The sequence below is a fragment of the Anoplopoma fimbria genome, chromosome 24 (genome assembly GCF_027596085.1).
Source record: "Anoplopoma fimbria isolate UVic2021 breed Golden Eagle Sablefish chromosome 24, Afim_UVic_2022, whole genome shotgun sequence".
Taxonomy (NCBI): domain Eukaryota; kingdom Metazoa; phylum Chordata; class Actinopteri; order Perciformes; family Anoplopomatidae; genus Anoplopoma; species Anoplopoma fimbria.
Window position 1 is genome coordinate 12,871,215 of NC_072472.1, and position 21,451 is coordinate 12,892,665.

General features: G+C 39.4%; 1 protein-coding gene across 1 annotated transcript; it reads left to right on the forward strand.

Moving 5' to 3' along the window:
* Positions 1-1,133: 1,133 nt before the first annotated feature.
* grm5a (glutamate receptor, metabotropic 5a) lies at positions 1,134-20,049 on the forward strand. The gene is made up of 17 exons (XM_054625336.1): positions 1,134-1,361; positions 1,459-1,592; positions 2,477-2,738; positions 3,306-3,420; positions 5,689-5,938; positions 11,086-11,321; positions 11,431-11,552; positions 11,637-11,761; positions 11,869-12,037; positions 12,993-13,119; positions 13,776-13,893; positions 14,082-14,268; positions 15,153-15,311; positions 15,411-15,536; positions 15,717-15,899; positions 16,021-16,190; positions 17,196-20,049. Exons 1-17 carry the CDS (start codon positions 1,134-1,136, stop codon positions 18,079-18,081), a joined length of 3,597 nt encoding a protein of 1,198 aa, XP_054481311.1. The 3' UTR covers positions 18,082-20,049.
* The last annotated feature ends 1,402 nt before the right edge of the window (positions 20,050-21,451 follow it).

The following is a 21,451-nucleotide window of genomic DNA, read 5'->3' on the forward strand; positions in this document are numbered from 1 at the left end:
AGCCGTCCTACAGTTATGCTCATTTAGTCACTGTTGATGCTCCATGCTCTCCGCTGTTTTGGAGTAGGAGGAGGAGGAGGAGGAGATGGAGGAGGAGATGGAGAAGGAGAGGGGGGGGGGGGCGCCGTGTGCGTCAGTAAGTCAAACATGTTCCAATAACGGGCTATATTATCTGCTGCTATTTGCAGTTTCCTGTAACCAGGCGGCAGGCTCAGCTTGAGCAGAAACCTGCAACGCTTTTTCTTATTGCTCTTCTTCTGCGATGGAAACGATCTCAAAAGGAATGACATCTGCGAGGCTGCTGGCAGAAAACAGGTAGGCTGAAGTTGTCTGTATAGTTTGGGTATGCTGTTCGCACCGTGAATTCATTGAGATTGAGTTTTACACAGATTGTTAATCCTTCATTCGACTACAAGCCTTAATGTCAGTTTTGTTGTTGTTGTTGTTGTTGTTGTTGTTGTTGTTGTTGCACGATTCAATGCGAACGTCATTTCAGCACCATGGACAGCAAGTTGATGACATTTTTAGGGAGGGCTGTACGAAGGGAAAAGTTTATATAAACTGTGTTTTTGTGAATAAATACCTACTTTTTTTTTTTTGTTCCACATGAAAACTGTACTTAAATGGACAGTTCATCCAAAAATCTAAAATACACATTGTTCCTCTTACCTGAAGTGTTGTTTATCAATCGAGATTATTTTGGAGTTTTGGAGATATCGGCCGTAGAGATGTCTGCCCTTTCTCAAATATAATGGGACAACATGGCATTTGGCTTTTGGTGCTTAAAGCGCCAAAAAAAACATACATTTGAAAAACTCAACAGCAATGTCTATTTCCAGAAATCTTGACCTGGTTACTCAAAATAATCCACAGACCTTGTTGTGAGCTGTTTTCTTTCAAACTATATTTCCCACATGGAACCGTCCCTTTAAAATACACTTGACTCAGTAAATCTACCAAAAAAATCTTAGTGTATTGTCTGTTCAACAAACATTTCCACCTGCCTACATACTGAGCTCATTACTACAAATCCCTATCCCTTTCTACAGGAATCCAACCCTTACCCCAGGCGATACAAGCACCATGCCAAAGACAGCACATTCATCAGAGAGTCAGCTCTAAAAGCACAGACGATGGCAGGAGGTGCAAGGAGGAACACGGGGATGGGAAATAGATTAGGGTTATATGTGAGGCTGTTGGCGGTGAATGTGTTACTGGGAGCTGATCTGAGCTGGCTGGGCCTGAAAGACCAGGGTGGGGTCAATGCTCAGAACACTGAGCGAAGGGTTTTGACCCACATCCCTGGTGACATCATCATAGGAGCTCTGTTCTCTGTCCACCACCAACCACCTGCAGACAAGGTACATGCGCTTTGTGTTTCTGTGCACGTACTCATTTTCTCCACCTGCGTATATGTGATAAATGTTAGTAATCTCAGCTGTGTTACACTTTGTTCAGGTCCATGAGAGAAAGTGTGGTGCGGTGCGTGAGCAGTACGGGATCCAGAGAGTGGAGGCCATGATGCACACTCTGGATCGAATCAACGCAGACCCCTCTATTCTCCCAAATATCACCCTGGGCTGCGAGATCAGGTCAGAAACCATTCACAAATCCAACAATATTAATTAGTTAGCAATGCAAAAATTGCCCCCCAATTGATATTTCTTTATTTGTGTTTAACGTTCAATCTCTGTCTAAAACAAGGATTTTTAAGTACAGTTCTGTGAAGTATTAACCTTGAGGGAGCAGGCAAACTTCCAGGGAGACTGTAGGTAACTGAAGAGGACTGGCTAACAGACAGGTCAACAGTGACTGGAGGAATTAGGTTAGAAGAGAAGATTGGCAGGTAATTTACAAGTGTAGGAAATAAGAAAAAAACAGACGGAGGCAGGCATCCAGAATTTCAGGTTTTAGAAACCACAGGTCACACACACAGGAAAATCTGACCCTTGAAAAAAAGTCAACATGTTGGCGATATTGAAAGGATAAGTAAAGATTATTTCAAGTTGAAGGTACTACAGCACTCGAATGTCATATGAATGTTGAAGGAGTTAGTTGCCTCAATCATATCTCTTCACATAAGGGCTGTGAAGTGAACCTTTCCAAGCACAACTATGCTGTAAAAAATGGAGGGACAGAATCCACAGCACAAAAATCATTTTAAAGTTCAGCTGAAGCCAATACGAGGCTGATTGATGTTTAATTTGATGTTGACCTACATGTGACTACCAGGAAGTATCTCACCACTGCAGCTCAGCAAGGAAACAAAAAAAAATGAAAAAAATTGTACAAAAAGAGATTTGGAAGATGGATTTGACTGATTTGTCACTGCTCTTAAAAATGTATAAAAATTTTTTTCCCAAAGCATGAGGTGCAGACTATGTTCTTAAGAAGCATCCAACTGGCTTCACCAAGCGATCTTCTTATTCCCGTTCTGCTTGCCTAAAAAACACTGAACTTCATCTGTCTATAACAGGGACTCGTGCTGGCACTCTGCAGTGGCCCTGGAGCAGAGCATCGAGTTCATTCGGGACACACTAGTGTCCAACGAAGAGGAGGAGAGCCAGGGTAGGTGTACTGCTGAGGCAGGGAGCATGTTGCTGCAGGCGAAGAAGCCCATTGTGGGACTGATTGGTCCAGGATCCAGCTCTGTGGCCATCCAGGTGCAAAATCTCCTCCAGCTCTTCAACATCCCACAGATAGCTTACTCAGCCACCAGCATGGATCTCAGTGACAAGGTAAGACCAATTAACAAAAACAATGACTTTAAAATTTGAGAAAACTTCAAACCTTCACATTGAAATACAAGCAAAAATATCAAACGTTGATTTTTTATTCTTTCTAGACAGTTACTGGTTTGGGGTTTAAAGAAAATCATCTTGAAGATACTATATGTCTGCTTTTTCCATTTTTAAATTCATTGTAGACTTTACAAAGTAACCAGACTTGCAACTATCTTTTATCCTGACGATGGTGTAGCCATGACAACAACAAAAGCAGATATTTCATTGCCTACCTCAAGGACGATTTCCACATCTTAATAAGTGGAAAGGTGGTGATTGAAGGCCAGCTAGAATATATTACAGAATCTAAAATAAGACAGCTTGTGTATACAGGCTTTGCAGCAGTATCCTGCTAAAACATCGGCATTGTCCTTTGCTCTGAACTTCATCTGGAGGTCAATGGACGATGAGTTAACATGGAATGGGGTTTGAAATAGGGGTTATTATGGATGCATGTGTAACTGGTAGACATGCTGTCAAGTATACTGTCAGACATGTGAACATGAAAATTCCTTCCAACAGAGCCTGTTTAAATATTTCATGAGGGTGGTGCCATCAGATATGCAACAGGCCAAAGCCATGGTGGACATTGTCAAGAAATACAACTGGAGCTACGTGTCTGCAATACACACAGAGGGTAAGTCTGCGTATGCATGTGTGTTACCTCTTAACATTTGGCATTTCTTTTGAGTTTTTTACCATTCTTCTTTTGTCTCCCTATCTCATTATCATTTCCACATGGATTAAATAACATTTATGATATTTACACTCATTAGTTGCCTGGATATCGGTTGCGTGTGTTCAACCTTTTGTAGTCTTATACAATGTGAATCTTATAATAATCTCTATATTGGGCCAGAAATGGATAAACAATGTATGTGCATTATTTTGGGCATACCATGGTACTAGTTATTTGTACTGTATATAGGAGGCCATTATATCAATGAAATAATGGTGAAAATTAGCTCTGATTATGTATTCTCTGTAATCCTGTTCATTATTGGCAAAGCTTCCTAAGGAACATCGGCCAAGGGCTTTGACCTCTTTGGGTATCATGGTGCTCTGTCCACTGATTTCAGTGATGCTTAAGCCACTGATCATATTCTCACATTAGTTACTTATTATCAGATAAGGTGTATTTCATATTTTTGTACATGTAAAAGGTCCGTAGAGTGTAAAACCTGAAGTCCACACCTAAAAGGGGTTACCCTCCCCCTCAGAAGCTCCTGAGCTGCCTGAAACGGCTCGATTGAATTATCTCCTTCACTTCCGTAACATTATGAGGTCATAATGTTACGGAAGTGACGTAAAACTCCTTCCAGCTAGTTTGGCCCTCCCTCAAACAGCAAAAGAGAGAGATGGAGCTGAGACTCCAGAGGAAGAGTTTTTTGAAAGGCCATTTTTTGAAATGCTATGTTAAATGTTGGCCAATCACAACAGAGCTGACCAATCAGAGCAGACTTTGCTTTTGGAGGGAGGAGCAAGCGCTACAATGGAGTGTTTCAGAGAGAAGGTGAGAAGAGGTGCTGCAGGACAGCCATGATGCGAAAAACAATGCGGATTATGAGCATTAACGCATGTAAACATGTTGTAATTGTAACTTGAATATATAAATATGCACCTGGAAAATAGCATAATAGGGCCTGTTTACATTTTTTTATGTATGAAAAGGGGCTGATAAAGTTGCATTTCTATGTTGTCCTTTAAGGCCAGTGTGATGGATGAATAACATTTTCTTTATTAGTCACCACAAGTGATTCTATGATATTTTGTAGCCTGATTACCAAATCTTACCTCAAATCAAACCAACCCCCTGCTGCAGACATCTAGGCAATTTCAACACATATGGTTAGCATAAATTCAAAAGATCCAGCGCTTGAATCACTAATCCCACCTATTCAGAAACAAAATACATAGAATTGCATTATTGTCAATATCAAATACCAAAATATTATATTCATAAAAGCCATATGTTTATGAAATAAATCCGTCTTGATAGGAATGAGTGCTAAATACTGACTGGATCCATATAGATACCAAACTGTTGTAGAGGAGGATTTTAAAAAAATGCCTTTTGCATGACAAATGTTCTCTTCCAGGATAAAACCTCACGTCATAAGTAGCTCTCATTGTTAAAAAAAACCCTATTTTTAATGTTAATGTTGCAGACTATTTTGCTAGAATCCCCAGTAGTTACGGTTGTTGTAATCAAACACTGTACTGCTCATCTTATTTTGCATTACATTCTGCCTATACCTGTGGACAACAAACTTGTTGAGAAAAAAAAGAAGAAAAACAAAATTATTATTCAAACAGCCACATGAACAGAGAGTTGAATGAGGGTGAAAATACAGTTAAACCAAAAAAAAGAAAGAGGTTACAACTCAACGAGGCATGCCACGTATTGGAGTAAAATGTAATCGTAGTATTAATGAGAAGGATTCCTCAAACAGTGTCATGCCCAGAGTGATAGTACATTTGCTTTGCAACAGAAGTAGCTGACCTCATTTCCAGCAAAAACAGAAGAATGTAACCCCTGACAGCTGCCATAATGGGGACAAATTTTCTAGATTCCCAAGTGTTGTGCTGGCGTTACACCAGTGTATTTGATCGTGTACACTGTGTCTGCGTGCGCCTGTGTGTGTGTTTCACAAAATCACAAGAGAGCATTTGTGCCGAGTGAAAGAGAGGGGAGCACGAAAAAAACCCAAGTATAAATGTTTACAGAACAAATCTCTGTGAAATAAGTATACTGGAATAGAAGGGGGTGATTTTTAACTATCAAATATCAAACTTCTTTTTTAAAGAATCTTGGTGGTTTGATTACTTTAATTAGGTAACAAATCCCATATTTTGTGTGTGCAGTGAATATGAACACCGTTACTTTCACTATTCCCTTTCATAGGTAATTATGGTGAGAGTGGTATGGAAGCATTCAAAGACATGGCAGCAAAGGAGGGGATCTGTATTGCCCACTCTGATAAGATATACAGCAACGCTGGGGAACAGAGCTTTGATAAGCTACTGCAGAAGCTACGAGCCCACTTGCCCAAAGCCAGGGTTGTGGCCTGTTTTTGTGAGGGCATGACGATCCGAGGCATATTGATGGCCATGAGACGGCAGCGTCTGGTGGGAGAGTTTCTGCTGGTTGGAAGGTGAGTGGAGACTTGTAATATGTAGAATTTATGACTGCATTTCATACCCATGGACTTTTTTTGCTTTTATTAGAGGCTAAAAAGATTGACTGGAATTTCTGTGTTTCAGGAGGTTTTTGTGTAAATTACCAATCCAGACTCTTTTAATGTCCAGCATCGTCAGATTTCAAGATGTTTTTGTTATGACGGGGGCCACCTTTGCCCTCTCATCGTCATCCTTAGTATCATCTTCATCGCATCCATCAACTTCATGGTGGTCTGGGAATGTCAAGGTATTTTGATGAACTTTTCTTTGTATGTTTATCTTCAAATTCGTCCAAAAAAGAGTTAGAGCTGGTAGTCAAATAAAGTCAGCATATCAGGGATTTCTTATTAAAAGAGGCGACCTCTATTAATAGACAAATTAATAGATGAGGCAGCGATGGTTTTCCAATTTACTTTTTGGGATATATTACAACTTCAAACGTTGCTATGAAATGGCCCATTAATAGGTTACTTAACGCAGAAAAATATTGAAGACTGGGCACAGGTGCAGGAAAGAGACAATATGCAATTAAAAACACAAGGGGGAAGAAATTTGATTGAAAGAGGGGGTTGATTTAGCAGGAGGTTTCACTCTCTCCGAGAATAACGTGTTTTATTTTGAGGTTTAGCTCTCTGGCTCACTCTTGTCCCTGGTGTTCTATAAATGCCTTTCCTCATTAGGAGCCACATATGTAGGCTGTCGCTCAAATCTGACAGCAGGAAACATAAAATAACCTTGAACTACATATTGCAAAACGCCATGTTCTCTAATCCATATTACTACACAGGGCTTCCAGACAGTTGTCATCTGTTCTTTATTAAAGATTATATTTAATTTGTTATGATTTTTTCCTTGCTGTTTTGTTTTGTTGATGATTCAGATACGAGATGTACTGTTAAGGTGGCAAATTGTGTCACTTTTGATAAGATTACATATGAGCATGCACTATTATGTGTGTGTCCTATTAATGGTTCTGTCCTTAACATCATGTTTCTGACCTTTTTTACTTTTCTTTTTTTTTTTCTTAACAACAAAACATAACAAAAAGCTTAACATCATACACATTTTTTGGGGGGGGGAAATGTTGATCCAGCATGTATCCTTAACAAAGACAAAAAGAAAAACAAAATCACTAAATAACTGAAATAAAAATAAATAGATAAATCAGAAAACATATTACATAACCTTTCTTGTTATTAGTGTCACCTTTACAAACCATCCCTTTGATGTTAGCCTGGAGGATTTGTAGCCAGGTCTTTGTGTGTGTTTGCAGCGCGTTCATACTTAGGTTCCATTTATAGAAAGAAAGAGACTGAAGGAGCAGATAATTATCTTTTTTTGTTATTGCTGTTATTGTTGCCAGAACTGCTTGAGCCAATTTTGAACTGTTGCATCCAAGCTGCTGTCTGTCTCTACATTTTTTGTACAAAAATCAATGGAGAAATGAAAATTCTTGCATATGTCAAAAGAACATTATAGAGTTAAGGTCTACTCCTCCGCAAAAGTCCCTCTCTGTTTTTAAAGCTTCTGATTTTTATTCAATGACGATGAAGATTCAGTGCAATCAATTCAGTTTAAATATTTGATGTCAGCTAATTAGCAAATGTTAGCATGCTGCTAACATGCTAAACTAAGATGATGGGCATCATCTTAGTTTAACATTACCTGCTAGGCATTAGCATCTTAGCATTGTCATTGTCAGCATGCAGCTCAGATCACCAATGAGCCTAAGAACAGCCTCAAAGAGCCGTTAGCATGGCTGTACACTCTCCATCTTGTTATACATTTGGTGCTCCCCCTAGTTTATTGCCACAAAATCATCTTGTATTGAAAAAAAATAACACGTTATAAAACAGTTCTTCCATATCAAAGTAGAAACTTAATCAAAGAAAAGTTTTTAATAAGAGTTTTATCCATTATTCACATCTTGGGGTTGCTAATATGTTTCAAATAATTTCAAATTCATCAATTGGACATTTTCTGGCGATTTGAGTCAGCAGGTGGAACTTTATTCTGCTTTACTCTTATCCATCCTATCCACATATCAGCTACTTCAATTCCAAATAATTTCCATTGATCCTGATGCCATTGATCCTTGTCAATTACGTAGGCTTAGGGCAAGAACAATGAAAAATTTGAAATATTTTGAGAATTAAGTCATATAAGCATTGGTTGCTTCGAGTCCTATGTGCAACTTTTAGCATTTTATGACAGTCCATAGGCTACTGTAACCTACAGTTATTGTGACTTGTAAAAAGTTTGGACTGAATGGTAGCTTTGTGTTACTGATTGTGCTTCCCACTGAAAAGCTTAGGAGGCGATTGTGACTTTTTAATGGCAAATTATACTTTTTCTATGTTTTTAATGGCATACTATTCTAAGGCTTTTGACATTGATACACATATTTATGACGTACTATATAAAAAAAATTATAATATATTAAACTATACCATGTTAAAATGAAACTGACGCCATTGCTTCAGACATATGTTTCACTTTGTCTTTCACGTTCTGATCAGTTTAATTTTAGAAATGGACACATTTGCAGCCTCAAGCTCGTAACACTACCAAGCAAAGTAGCCACTCAGAAAAGATCTGGCTGGAAAGTTGACCATTATTGTGCGGTATGAGGCGAAATAATAGCTCAACGTGTGTGTGAGTGAGTGTGTGTGTGTGTGTGTGTGTGTGTGTGTGAGCTCACACTTGTGTGTGTCTTCAAGCTTGTAGGTGGTGTGGCAACACGCTGCATATAGCATATTGCCCTCCAAGGTCGCTGTGTGGGTTTCAAAGCTCTCGTTCAAGAGTGATTCAAACCATCCAGAGTCAAAGCCATCCATGCTTTTCATATCAATTCCTGTCCTTTTAATACCACTGTACCATTTCTGTGCTCGCTTCTCTAAGGATGTGTTATGAAATAATCTCCTACCTCACCTAGAGAACCAGGCATCATAAAAAAAAAAAAACACACCCACACTACTGTTGTGTAACTCAAGCTTGGTAAGCAAAGTTTTCAAAAAAGACTTCCTTTGCTTTTTTTTGCCAGTTAGAAGGAGATTGGTGCATTTCTTTGTGTCAGTGAGGTCTGTGTGTTTAAATGTATGCACGTGTGCGGAGGTGTAGTCATCAACCTTCTGTCTTTGTTGATCGTAGACAAGCGTCTAGTGAGGGGGATGATGATAGATGGAGTAGAAACCTTTTCAACGGTTCACCAACGAGATAGCTTTTTTGGCCAAGCTCACAGTGTTTTTGAATAAATAGCAGATCAGATGTGTCTGCAGACGCTGCAGTCTGATGGTGTATGTCTGGTGTTTAAAGCTTATTGAGCATCAGTAATTAGTGTTGTACCAGACTGTCTTTTCTGTAGAATGAAACAAATAATGAATCCTTTATATAACATTTCAAGTTATAAATAAATAAATGTTCTGCAGATTGGTTCACAGGAATCGCATGTTTCTGCAATGCAGGGCTCTTATTTTCATTGAAATATTTGCTCCTAAAGTTGTTATTAAGTAAATCTGTACACTCCTTATTAAAAGTGTGTCTCAATGAATTAAGAGACACGGCTAATAAGCCCATAGTGATTTTAGATAAGATAAGATAAAATAAGATAATCCTTTATTAGTCCCGCAGCGGGGAAATTTGCATGATTACAGCAGCAGAGAGGATACTGCAAACTAGAGACATAGTAAAAAACAAGATCAAAACAAGTATTATAAATAAGTAAATAAGTCATTACACAGTAAAGAATATTAAATAAGTAAAAAAGCTTAAAATCCACAATAACTTAAATATTATATATACAGACAGAATAATGATTGTATAATTATTGTATTGCACACTCTTTATTAATGGACACAAACTTTACTAACAAAAATATATGACCATGGAAGTAGTACATATAAAACAAAACAACAGAAAGCGGCATGGCCAAGTCCTGCCAGCACAATCAGCCTTTGATCTCTAGATGTTTTTTAAAGTTCCCTTTGAACATGAACATAATTTTAAAAAGACACTTCACAATTCTTCAAACTTGGGTACGTGAGCTAATACTTTTTTTTTTTTTTTTATCACCCAGTGAGTCTTGTGTTGGAACATCTGAGTCATCGTAATAAATATTTCATTTTACTGTTACTCTCTGCAGAGCAGTCATTAGGCTCATTTTGCGACGCACCACCTGTCTCTTTCAATCTGTGTAACACTGCTGCAAAATATAGTCATAAGCACTAACTAAAGCGCTTTACATTGAAAATGCACTGCTTTCATGGACCTCTTTATTAAACCATCATAGACCACATACGGTAAACTGTTGTACCCTAATCCTCTATTTATGTATCACCTTGATATCTGAGATATTTTACCTCAGATTTTTTAATCAAGCTAATGTTGGGTATTTCTGTAAGATTTGGATCTTCGAATACTGAGATAGTCTTTTCAGGATGTCAGCCACCCTGTTATTCTTCCGAAACCAGTTTCATAAGATGTAATTTTGAACCAGGTTCAAGGCTAAGTATAGAAGAACCCCTCTACATAAGTGTGGTGTTGGTTAGTGATGGGAGCTATTTTTCAGCATCAACGTCCTAATCCCAAAGCTGCATTGTGCCTTAGTATGAAATATGAGGACAGATATTACAGAGAGGTCTCCCTTCTAATGGAAAATATGAGTTCTGCCTTTTAATTATTCGTTTCTCTGACATTGTGTCAGTTGTCCACAAGTCTTGCTGATGGGACAGTGCTGAATCAACAGTCAAATCTTGGTGTGGGTTGCAATATCGAGCAAAAGTTACCAAGATGCTTAAATGGTACTCAATGGGCTGTATATATAAATGAATGGTTTCTGGGTAAGAATTAGAAAGATATTCTATAAAAAAATGTGTGATCGTCTGTTTTATTATTTGCATGTATGCTTGTACTATATAGTTCAGCATTTTAATGTAAAAATGCAATCGATAGCTTTAGAGAAAAAACTAAAAATATTAGATGGAATTAAAAAAGAAAAAAACTCTAAAACAAAAAGAAGAGAACATGTAAAATATATGTTTTCTTCTTTCTCTCCCAAATACTTATTCTTACTAACGACATGCTGTACCCTGTCTGTCTTCCTCTTTCTCCACCTCCTGTCCAGTGATGGCTGGGCCGACAGGTCCGATGTGACAGCTGGCTACCAGAGGGAGGCAGCTGGTGGAATCACGATAAAGTTAAAGTCGGCATATGTGACCTGGTTTGATGATTATTACCTGAACCTGACGCCTGACGCCAACCTGAGAAACCCCTGGTTCCCCGAGTTCTGGCAACATCGCTTCCAGTGCAGGTTGAGGGGGCATCCGCTGGAGAGCAGCATGTACAACCGCACCTGCACCTGTTAGTACAACATTCCTCCTCACTGTTTTCACATCCCTTAAAGTTTCAACATCCGTTTAGATTACAGTGACCGGCTTTGTTCTTATGAGCAGGTCTCTGTTCTCCACAGGGAGAGAGTCTTTGCGCCATCAGTATGTCCAAGACACCAAGATGGGCTTCGTCATAAATGCCATCTATTCAATGGCTTACGGCCTGCACGCCATGCAGCAATCGCTCTGTCCAGGATATAAGGTACGATGATGAACAATGTGCACATTTATGCTTTCACATTTGTCGTGACAGTATTGACCGTGTTTGCTCCTCCCCTGGTGCCAGGGTTTGTGTGAGACCATGAGGCCCATTGATGGTCGCAAGCTGCTGGATTTCCTGATGAGAACCAATTTTACTGGTGTGTCTGGAGAGACCATCCACTTTGACCAAAATGGAGACTCACCTGGCAGGTAAGGACTATGGTGGGGAAGGAAGGAGGGAAATTAAGAAGTAGAAAGAAATGTTGGATGTAGAGATATGCATTTGCTGTTTCATGCTCACAGTATATGTGCCCTAGGTATGAAATCATGAACTTCAAGCGCACAGGCGAGGATGAGTATTCTTACATCCATGTGGGAAGCTGGGATCAGGGTGGCCTAAAGATGAACGATGAGGAAATCTGGAGCAATAACAGTGAAATCATCCAGTCAGTCTGCTCTGAGCCCTGCCAGAAGGCACAAATCAAGGTATGCACCACATTAACACACAGTTTGACATTGTCTGGAAAGATTGGTGTTTAAGTTCTTAAAAAATCAAAGATTTTTATATTAGGTAACTAAAGATGCTTTAACTGCATTTACCTTTTATTTGCATGCATGCAGTAGAGTATTTATCAACCTCATCAGGCAATATACACATTAGACCAGAGAACATACAGTTTAATAATTATACTGAAGTAAAGACCAACACAGCACCCGGAGACTACAGGTTTGCTATCTGAAATATTAATCCAATCAGATCCTCGAATACCCCACCAGGGACTCAGCAAAGCCTTTTGTTCAAGCTTTGATTATGTCCCATCTGTGTTTCTGCAACTCCCTGCAGCTTCTCCAAATCATGGAGAACAATGCAGTCTGCCTCGTCTTAATCATCCCAAAAGTCTCTAACATTAAACCCTTCCTACACACTCTACAGTACAATGACTCCCAGATAATGTGGCAGCTTGTAGGGAATTCAAAACTTCAGTAAAATGCTTTGAAAAAGATCTGCTTGTTCACACCTTCACACCTTACACCACAGCCCACGTTCCTTGCCTGGCCATCTAGCAACTGCTTGTCTCTCTTTGACCTGTCTTGACCTTGACAACAGATAGAGTCATAGAGAATGGCTGATAAGACAAAGAGAACTTGTTTTTTTTTCAACAATAATGATAAATGTATTCTACACATCTCTCTTTTTTTCTTCCTTTGATCCCCTGACGAAGAAATCCTCATTTCACTGTCAGAGTGTAAGATTAGTTATATAGAACTGCCATTGGAGCTTTGAGACCTTTTTGCCCTTCTCATACTGGTGTGTGTGTGTGTGTGTGTGTGTGTGTGTGTGTGTGTGTGTGTGTGTGTGTGTGTGTGTGTGTGTGTGTGTGTGTGTGTGTGTGTGTGTGTGTGTGTGTGTGTGTGTGTGTGTGTGTGTGTGTGTGTCCAGGTAATCCGTAAAGGGGAGGTGAGCTGCTGTTGGACTTGCACTCCCTGCAAGGAGAACGAGTTTGTGTTTGATGAGTACACTTGTCGGGCTTGTGTCCTTGGCTTCTGGCCCACTGATGACCTCACTGGTAAACACACTTTGTTTGTCTGTCTCTTAGATTTTCCAGACAGGCCAGAAGAGCCTTGAATTTGGGTCACACACTCATGGTGCAACCAAAATCCCCTTACATCTTACATACCACACAAACCACAAACTCGCAAACATTCTGACACAGAAATCAACACAAATGCTTATGTACTGGGAACACACAAATAGACTTTAGATCCTTGCCAGAATAAAGGATTTGGCTGCAGACAGATTTCGTAACTACAAAGTCTGTAAAAACAGTTTGAAGCCCTTTCCCCAGTTTTGTAAATAATTGTTTACAAATCCTGTTCCTCTGTATATTCTTTTGTGGATTCTCCATCGGAGAACAGCAGTGTGCTTAACCTGTCATCCCTCTGATCTATCTCTTTATGATGCTTCATCTGTACTTTAGAGATCCCTTTAATAAACTCTCATGACCATTGCATCATAAACTGAATATTTTTACACTTAGTTTAATTGTTGTTCAAAGTAAATAGTGCAGTATGAGTGAATCTCTTTTGCTGCATCCACATCAAGCTCTGAAGCTGTTCCATGCAAATACATGAACACACATCCTTATACTATCACTCTTTTAGACAAATAAAACTTTTATGTGTCTTGTTTTCTTGCTCCCCATGATCTCTCTGTATCCTGCAGGTTGTGAACCAATCCCTGTGCAGTATGTGCGTTGGGGGGATCCAGAGCCCATTGCTGCAGTGGTCTTCTCCTGCCTGGGCCTTATGTTTACACTTTTTGTTACTTCTGTCTTCATCAAGTAATTAAATCCTACAGCTTTACTAGTCATGTACATACACAGTAAAACAATCAATGGGTCAAAATTGATCCACCTTCAATAGCAATAACATGCACCAATGCAGTATTGGGTTAAAATGTAATAACTTTAATGCTCAAGCTGCTTTTGACCAATTTTATGAACCTGGATGTAATTTGATCCATCTGTAGATTTTGGGACACTCCAGTGGTCAAGTCATCCAGTCGTGAGCTCTGCTACATCATCCTGGTTGGAATATGTCTGGGCTATCTGTGCACCTTCAGCCTTATCGCCAAGCCCCACATAGTCTACTGCTACCTCCAGCGGCTGGGAATCGGCCTGTCCCCTGCCATGAGCTACTCTGCCCTGGTCACAAAGGTACTTTCTTTTCTGTTTTGTTGCAAGGAGGTAGAGGAACATACAAATAATGTAAGTAGTTCAAGTTAGTATCATGTATCACCCTTAGCTGATTTAGATTTTTCTATCAAACTCTACAGCGTATCAAACTATTCCATACAGTGAAAAGTAATCTTGTCACAATTTGCAGGCTTACAGCAGCATAGAGTTAAAGTGCACACAAGAGACATATTAAAAATAAAAATGAAAAATAAAAAATAAAATAAAATAAAAACAAGCAATAAAAACAGTGAAAAACACAATAACTGAAATATAATATTTACAGACAGAAAAAAAAACAACTATATTAACCATTATTGCACAGTGTTTTTATTGTCGTGGTCTGTGGGGGAGCAGAGCTGGTTGTGCAGCCTGACAGCAGCAGGAAGGAAGGACCTGCGGTACCTCTCCTTCACACACCGGGGTGAAGCAGCCGGTGGCTGAAGGAGCTGCACAGAGCTGCCAGGGCGTCCTGCATGGAATTAAAGATCGAATTAAATGGCTTCAAGATTTTAGGGTTCTTGTTTTCTTCCATTTTGTGACACACTTCCATGTGAATAGAAGGTTCAGAAGTCAACAGAAGTGGAGGACCAAAAAGTTGAACATGCAGTTTGGCAAAGGAGAGAGCTTTCGATGATGTTGCGACAACTTGTCTACTATCTGAATCCAAAGTTGTTTTTTTGTTTTGTTTTCTGCATTAACAGAAGGGCATCTAAGGTTTTAAGGGAGGTACGGTAGAAGTTTAGGATCAGTGTGTGGGCAGAGGTTGATGTTTAAGATCTGGAAACTGAAAAATGTGATTATTGTTATGAATCACAGTAGATGTAAGTGAAGCCTGCATAACCATTTGATCTATTTTGATCCAGACCAACCGTATAGCAAGGATCTTGGCAGGCAGCAAGAAGAAGATCTGCACCAAGAAACCGCGCTTTATGTCCGCCTGCGCACAATTGGTCATCTCCTTCCTACTCATACTGCTGCAGCTTGGGATTATTGTGGCACTTCTCATCATAGAGCCACCACAGGTTTGTGTGAGCGTGTGAGTGTGTGTGTTACAGTGTGGAGGATGTTCAATTACATTTACTTATGCAGCTACATTGACCTCTCCAATTCTCTTCCCTAAGGTGATCTATGACTACCCCAGTATCCGCGAGGTGCACTTGATCTGTAATCTGACCACTATGGGGGTGGTGGCGCCGCTGGGCTATAATGGCCTGCTTATCCTTAGCTGCACCTTCTATGCCTTCAAGGTACCTCAGCGTAACAGTAGGGAATAATACATAGGCCTTCCCATTGTACTTTCTCGATCAGGCTCATAGTGTTCTTCGTTTGCAATCAAACTTTTTCTCATTTCTCTTCCCCTGGTATCCTGTCGTTTCTACCTCAACTTGACCTGCTTTAAAATGTATTTTCTTCCTTTTCTCCTACAGACTCGAAATGTTCCGGCTAATTTTAATGAGGCCAAGTATATTGCCTTTACTATGTACACCACTTGCATCATCTGGCTGGCCTTTGTTCCTATTTACTTTGGCTCCAACTACAAGATCATAACCATGTGCTTTAGTGTCAGCCTCAGTGCCACAGTGGCTCTCTGTTGCATGTTTGTCCCAAAGGTAAGAAATGGAAACACAAATTCTCAGAATCACAATGAGAAATTCACAGTGCTACTCACTTTCAATCTTCTTTTTTCATTTTTATGCAAAACATTTTTGGATTATTCATTTTTGTGTTCAGGTGTACATCATGCTTGCCAAGCCTGAGAAAAATGTCCGGAGTGCTTTCACAACATCCACAGTGGTGCGAATGCATGTAGGTGATGCCAAGAAGGCGGCCAAGACTGGCAAATCCTCTAACAGCATGGCCAACTTGTTTCGACGCCGTGGTTCTGTGCAGGACAACATCAGGTATGTTAGGGGCCTGAGTGGGTATGGAGCATGAATAAATTCACTCCCCTAGTACCTAAAATACCCGTGCCCAGTTGCATAAAGAAGAATTTCCTTAAAGTAACTTTCATTAACTTCTACAGAAAAGGAGTGTATAGTGTATGTTATATATTCTGCAAATTTGAAGCTCTTAAATAATGTTTTCTCCTGCATGTCGCCAGTGTTTGAAATGAGGGAAAATACTTGTAATTTTTTTGCCATTGATGACTATATAAAATGTGGCAAAAGATTGTTCCGAGTGAATCGAAATCCTATGAATTATTGTTTTAGTTTTTGATTCAGGCACTCCATTAAATTGGAGATTCAAAATCACACTATAGAAATACCAGCACAATCATGGTTTGCACTTATTAGGACTCATTAGGACTTTATCAGTTATGGTCTAGTGTGCAAAAGGATAGTTCAGCAATACGGTGCTAAGACGTAAAAGCTGACGGTGTATAGTGACATGGCGGAGAAACTATAGTACCTGCAATTTAAACTACTAACCTGACAACCACATACTTAAGGTGTTTCTGTCAATGGATCCATGTATGCAGATTCAAACTCTGCCGTGATATTTCCAAGAAAACAACGATCCATGTTCCTTCTTGAATTGTCTTTGGGATATCAGAGCTGAATCCACAACAACAGGCTAGATATGCCAAGAAAAACTGCTCCCTGAGCTGAGAAAAGGCTGCCTCATTTGGGTTAAGTTTTCCCAGAGGTGACCCGCTGCCTTTAAGGATTTCTCTTTCTAGGGAAGATAAAAAAAAAAAAAAGTAATATTACACAGACAGCAAAAGATAGAACGGGGATGGTAGAAATTCTGATAAGAAGTAGAACATGAAATAAGTTACGCTAGTGTGATGAAAATATACAGTACATGTTTACACGTAATGTCTCATATGCAGAATTACACGGTCATATTTATAATAATCTTTCATCAAATGTTAACAAATCGTATGTCTTTCATGTGTTTTGCAGTTCCAATGGGAAGTCAGTGACATGGGCGCAGAATGAGCACAGCTACAGACCAAACATATGGAAGAGGATGTCATTCCATGTCAAGAAAAAGGAGGTAGTCGAGACGAACCAGACAGCCATCATCAAGCCTTTCTCTAAAGGAGGAGATACACCTGCGGATACATGTGTCAAAGAGCAGTTTGAAGAGCAACAGGTGTCTCCCCCCTTCAGCTGCTCCCCCTCTCCGTCAACAAGGGGTTTCCAGGGAGGAGAGGATGGAGACGATGGACAAGCCTTACCCACTTTCGTAACTGAGCACCCAGCAGGTGTGAGAAGAAGAGGCGGGGACAACAGCGAGGGTGTCGGTCTGGTGGACGGTGGGGACATTAGTGTCATAGGCGTTGGTGACATCGGCATAGGGATGATTGGTGGCCAGGCTCAGGGTACCACCATCATGGACCAAATCAGCTGCGTGGTTAACCGTTTCACTGCCAACATCAGCGAGCTGAACACCATGATGCTGCCAGGGGGAGTCGCCACCAGCCCCTCATCCCCCGCCGCTCTGCCTGCAGATGCAGATGCCCCACCCTGCCCACCTCAGTACCTCACATCCAGGAGCAGACAGGCCGCCTCCACCGTCACCACATATGCCGAGGTGGCTGTCGTCTCCAATCTCTGCGAGAATCGACCAGCAGGTAAGATTTATGAGCACCTGGCCGGGACTTGCGTGAATAGCAGGCGAGCCAAAGATATGGAGGAGCTAGTCGCTCTGACGCCTCCCTCCCCGTTTAGAGACTCATCTCTGAGCTCCAGCGACAGCTCACCCCCCTCGATGTCTCCAGCCTCAGAGGCTGAGTATGACCAGCTGCTGCTGAGACACTACAGCCAGAGCTCCTCCTCTCTCTAAACCTGCTCTCGCTACAAGTTTTTCTCCTTGATTATCCTCTACATGGAGTATTTATTTTATAAGAAACTGCTTCAGACCGGACCAGACACTTGGATGCCTTTCTATATGTGGATTTTCTGAATATTTAAGCAGTTTTTTAAATATATCTTCATTTTCTGATTGGATTGATTTCACTCACACATTAGAGAAATACCAATGGCAAGACTGCGAATTCTAAATGCTGAAATTAAGCTGAGCAGTGTCAGTGCTTCATCGTTTGTCTGCAAGTGAGTAAAAAACTTAACAAACTGAAACACACTTATGGGCATTTTACAGACATTTAGATGGTAAGCTTGACACAGGTATCTAACTTTTCAAATCCCAAAGAAAATACTGATAAGCTGAGAAAACATATGTAAAATTGCCTTTTTGCATTTAATATTTCATTATATAATGGTTATCAATCTTAAGTGGGGAAATTTACCAAATGTTCATGTTCAGTGTTTCTTTGTATTAGGCCAAAATGGCTCATACACTGACTCTCGAAATGGCGTTTGAATTGTTTAGGTAAGTGCAGGTATTGTAACACTCAATATAGTTGTATTTAAGTTGTATATTTTGCATCTCAAATCACCATAAATCAATTTGTTTAAATTGCTTACTGTATATAATTGCTGTTGACTAATCTTATATATTTTGAGACCTGGGAGGATGCAGATTGTATCAGCATGAAGGCATCTGTCCAGAGGAAAATAGTTTAAATAGCTTCGTCTGAAATCATAAAGTCAAGTGTGACACATTTTTCCTGCCCTATAATTTGTTGTCTGTCCTGGAAGACATAAGCGAGCATTTGTATCCTGGTGCTAGAGGACAAAGTGTACAGATGCTGCATTATTGTATGAAATTTAGAAGGTTTTCAACAACCATTCCTTTTCTTGGAAAGAAAATATGTACTGAGAATGAAATCATCCTGAGAACAAAAGACACGACATCATCAGGTTTCTTACCCACAAAGAGATTATGGTCTACCTGGATATTTTCTTTGATTCTTTCTTTGTGATTTGCCTGAATGTACAATAAGTTGTAATTTGAAGTGGACCAAATTGATCTACCACCTCAGGATGTGTTTGAACCAAAATACTCTGATTTAACTCCTACCTGCTGAATGACCGCTGTCATCTGTTGGCTCAAAATGTTTCCAGTTTGCATGATGTCAAGATTTGGTTGCACTATTTAAGTTATATTTGTTACTTTTTGATATTGTTAATGTGAAACAAATAAGATGAATAGCTACAGTAGCAAAATAATGATACTATCAGTGTGTGTGTGTGTGTGTGTGTGTGTGTATATTGATGTGTTTTTAAGATTAGTTTTTCAAGTGTGCCAGATTTTTCTGACATCTGTTGCCAAACAGTTGTTTCTCGCCTGGCTTTTTACCTACATATGTGCCAATATCTCCTTACGCAAATTACATTGTGTTTCTATAGATGGGCTCATGTTGCAGGCATTATAAGGAGGAGATTATTTTTTATAATATATATGACATTTTGACTATGTTATTTATTATGCTTGAACATATTCAATGAATATCCTTTTTTTGTATCTGCATTTTGGACTCGCTGAGGATGTAGATGAATGACAGTATGGATTGAAAGACTAGCAGATGTAACTGATGATGTTCGAGCAGAGCTAGCTTATGCTTGTTTAACTGTCCTTCATCTGTCCTTTTTCTGTATGTTTACACAGGCAGGATTGTATTCAGGTTTTTTTTTTAAATGTGCAGTGTTTTTCTACTGGCTGTTGATGTAAAAATCACCATGGACAATTGCCATATTTGCATGCAGGTTTGTGCCAATTTTCCAGGTGTATACTAAGCTTTTTGCCAATAATTCACTGATATAATCTACAGTAGACATTTGTTGTTCCTTTATCTTCATCTTCCTTTCAAATTTACAATTTAAACTTGTGCTGCATTAAAGATTTCCATCAAAATGCAAAGCAGTTTTTTTACAATTATTTGTAATTCTCTGTAAATGCTCTTTATTTGCATTGTAGGAATCCATCATCAATTATTAAAAAATCAAAAGTGTAACTTAATGGAAGAAAATGTCTCAAAGTGACTTTGGAATGACACTTAAAAAACAAATTTTCTTTGCTATTGTGTTTTAAGGAGTCACATTTCTATTTTAAAAAATGGATCATATGCAGTGGTAGTTATTTATACACCTCTTAAGTCGATTTTACTTATGAACCTTCTCTAAATAAGAAGATAATTGCGTCAAATCACGGGCGATAATTAATAAACCTGAGGAGAAATAGGGTTTCTGGGGCACTCATAATTAAACAACGTGATCCTATGCAGTGCATTGTGGACCAAAATTGTTCAGTGAAATTAATATTAACAAGATGGTGGGCAAAGTGTATAGTTAGAGCGTAATAGCTTCGAAGAGCCACGGGAGAGATCAAAGTCTCAGTGGACCAACTCGTTGTTTTTCCTTCAAATCTGATGCTGGTGTATGCTGTTACATGCTGTAGTCCACCCTCATTGATATAAATGGAATGGACAAATATTAGGCACACTCTTAATATGATGTAATAATTCAACTGCAAGGGGTCTCTTTGTTGCCCCTCTGATTAATCTCCTCCTTGCCTGGTCTTTGAGGATTGGTCCTCTCTTGGCAGGTTTGTTGGGTGCCATATTCTTTACTTTTTTTTAACAATGGATTCAATGGCACTTCATTAGATCAGGTAACAGATCATGTGACTCAGCGATTGCACACAGGTGGACTTAATTGAACTAATTATGTGACTTCAGAGGGTAATTGGTAGCACCAGATCCTATTTAAGGGCTTCTTAGCAAAGGGGGGTGAATACAAAAGCATGCACCACTATTCAGTTTGTTTTTTTCTGAATATTTTACCAAGTCTTTTTTTTTTATTACACTTCATGAATTTTTATTATTTTGTGTAGGTCAATTACCTAAAATCCAAACAATTTCTGGTTGTAATGCAACAAAATAGCAAAGGAAGTAGCAGGATGTTAGTGTAGACACTATTTCCTGTATAGCTATGTGAGCAAACCCTCATGACATAATAGCCATTGTGGATTCAACCAGAGTGCAAATAGTTCAAAACTGGCCAAACAGAATGAATGTATTAATTAAACAAGAGTGCAAGCTTTGCTGAAAGTACAGATTGAGGGAAGAGACTGCTATCCTCTTTGCATCTTTCTGTCTATGTGAATGCACTGAAACTATATATTCCAGTAAGGAGATATGGCAACTAGAACCAGGTCTGGGGTCTGTTTAACCAAGCAGGTATACTGCCTTATTTCAGGAACTTCGCTGAGAAATACGTAGTTCTGATTTAATTCAGATAAGTTATCCCTATCT

Excerpts from the sequence above, each read along its gene's own strand:
- grm5a (XM_054625336.1), top strand. The coding sequence starts at position 1,134 with ATGGCAGGAGGTGCAAGGAGGAACACGGGGATGGGAAATAGATTAGGG. Across the intron at positions 11,553-11,636 it reads CGCTCTGTCCAGGATATAAG|GGTTTGTGTGAGACCATGAG; the intron begins GTACGATGATGA and ends CCCTGGTGCCAG. Across the intron at positions 15,537-15,716 it reads GCACCTTCTATGCCTTCAAG|ACTCGAAATGTTCCGGCTAA; the intron begins GTACCTCAGCGT and ends TTTCTCCTACAG.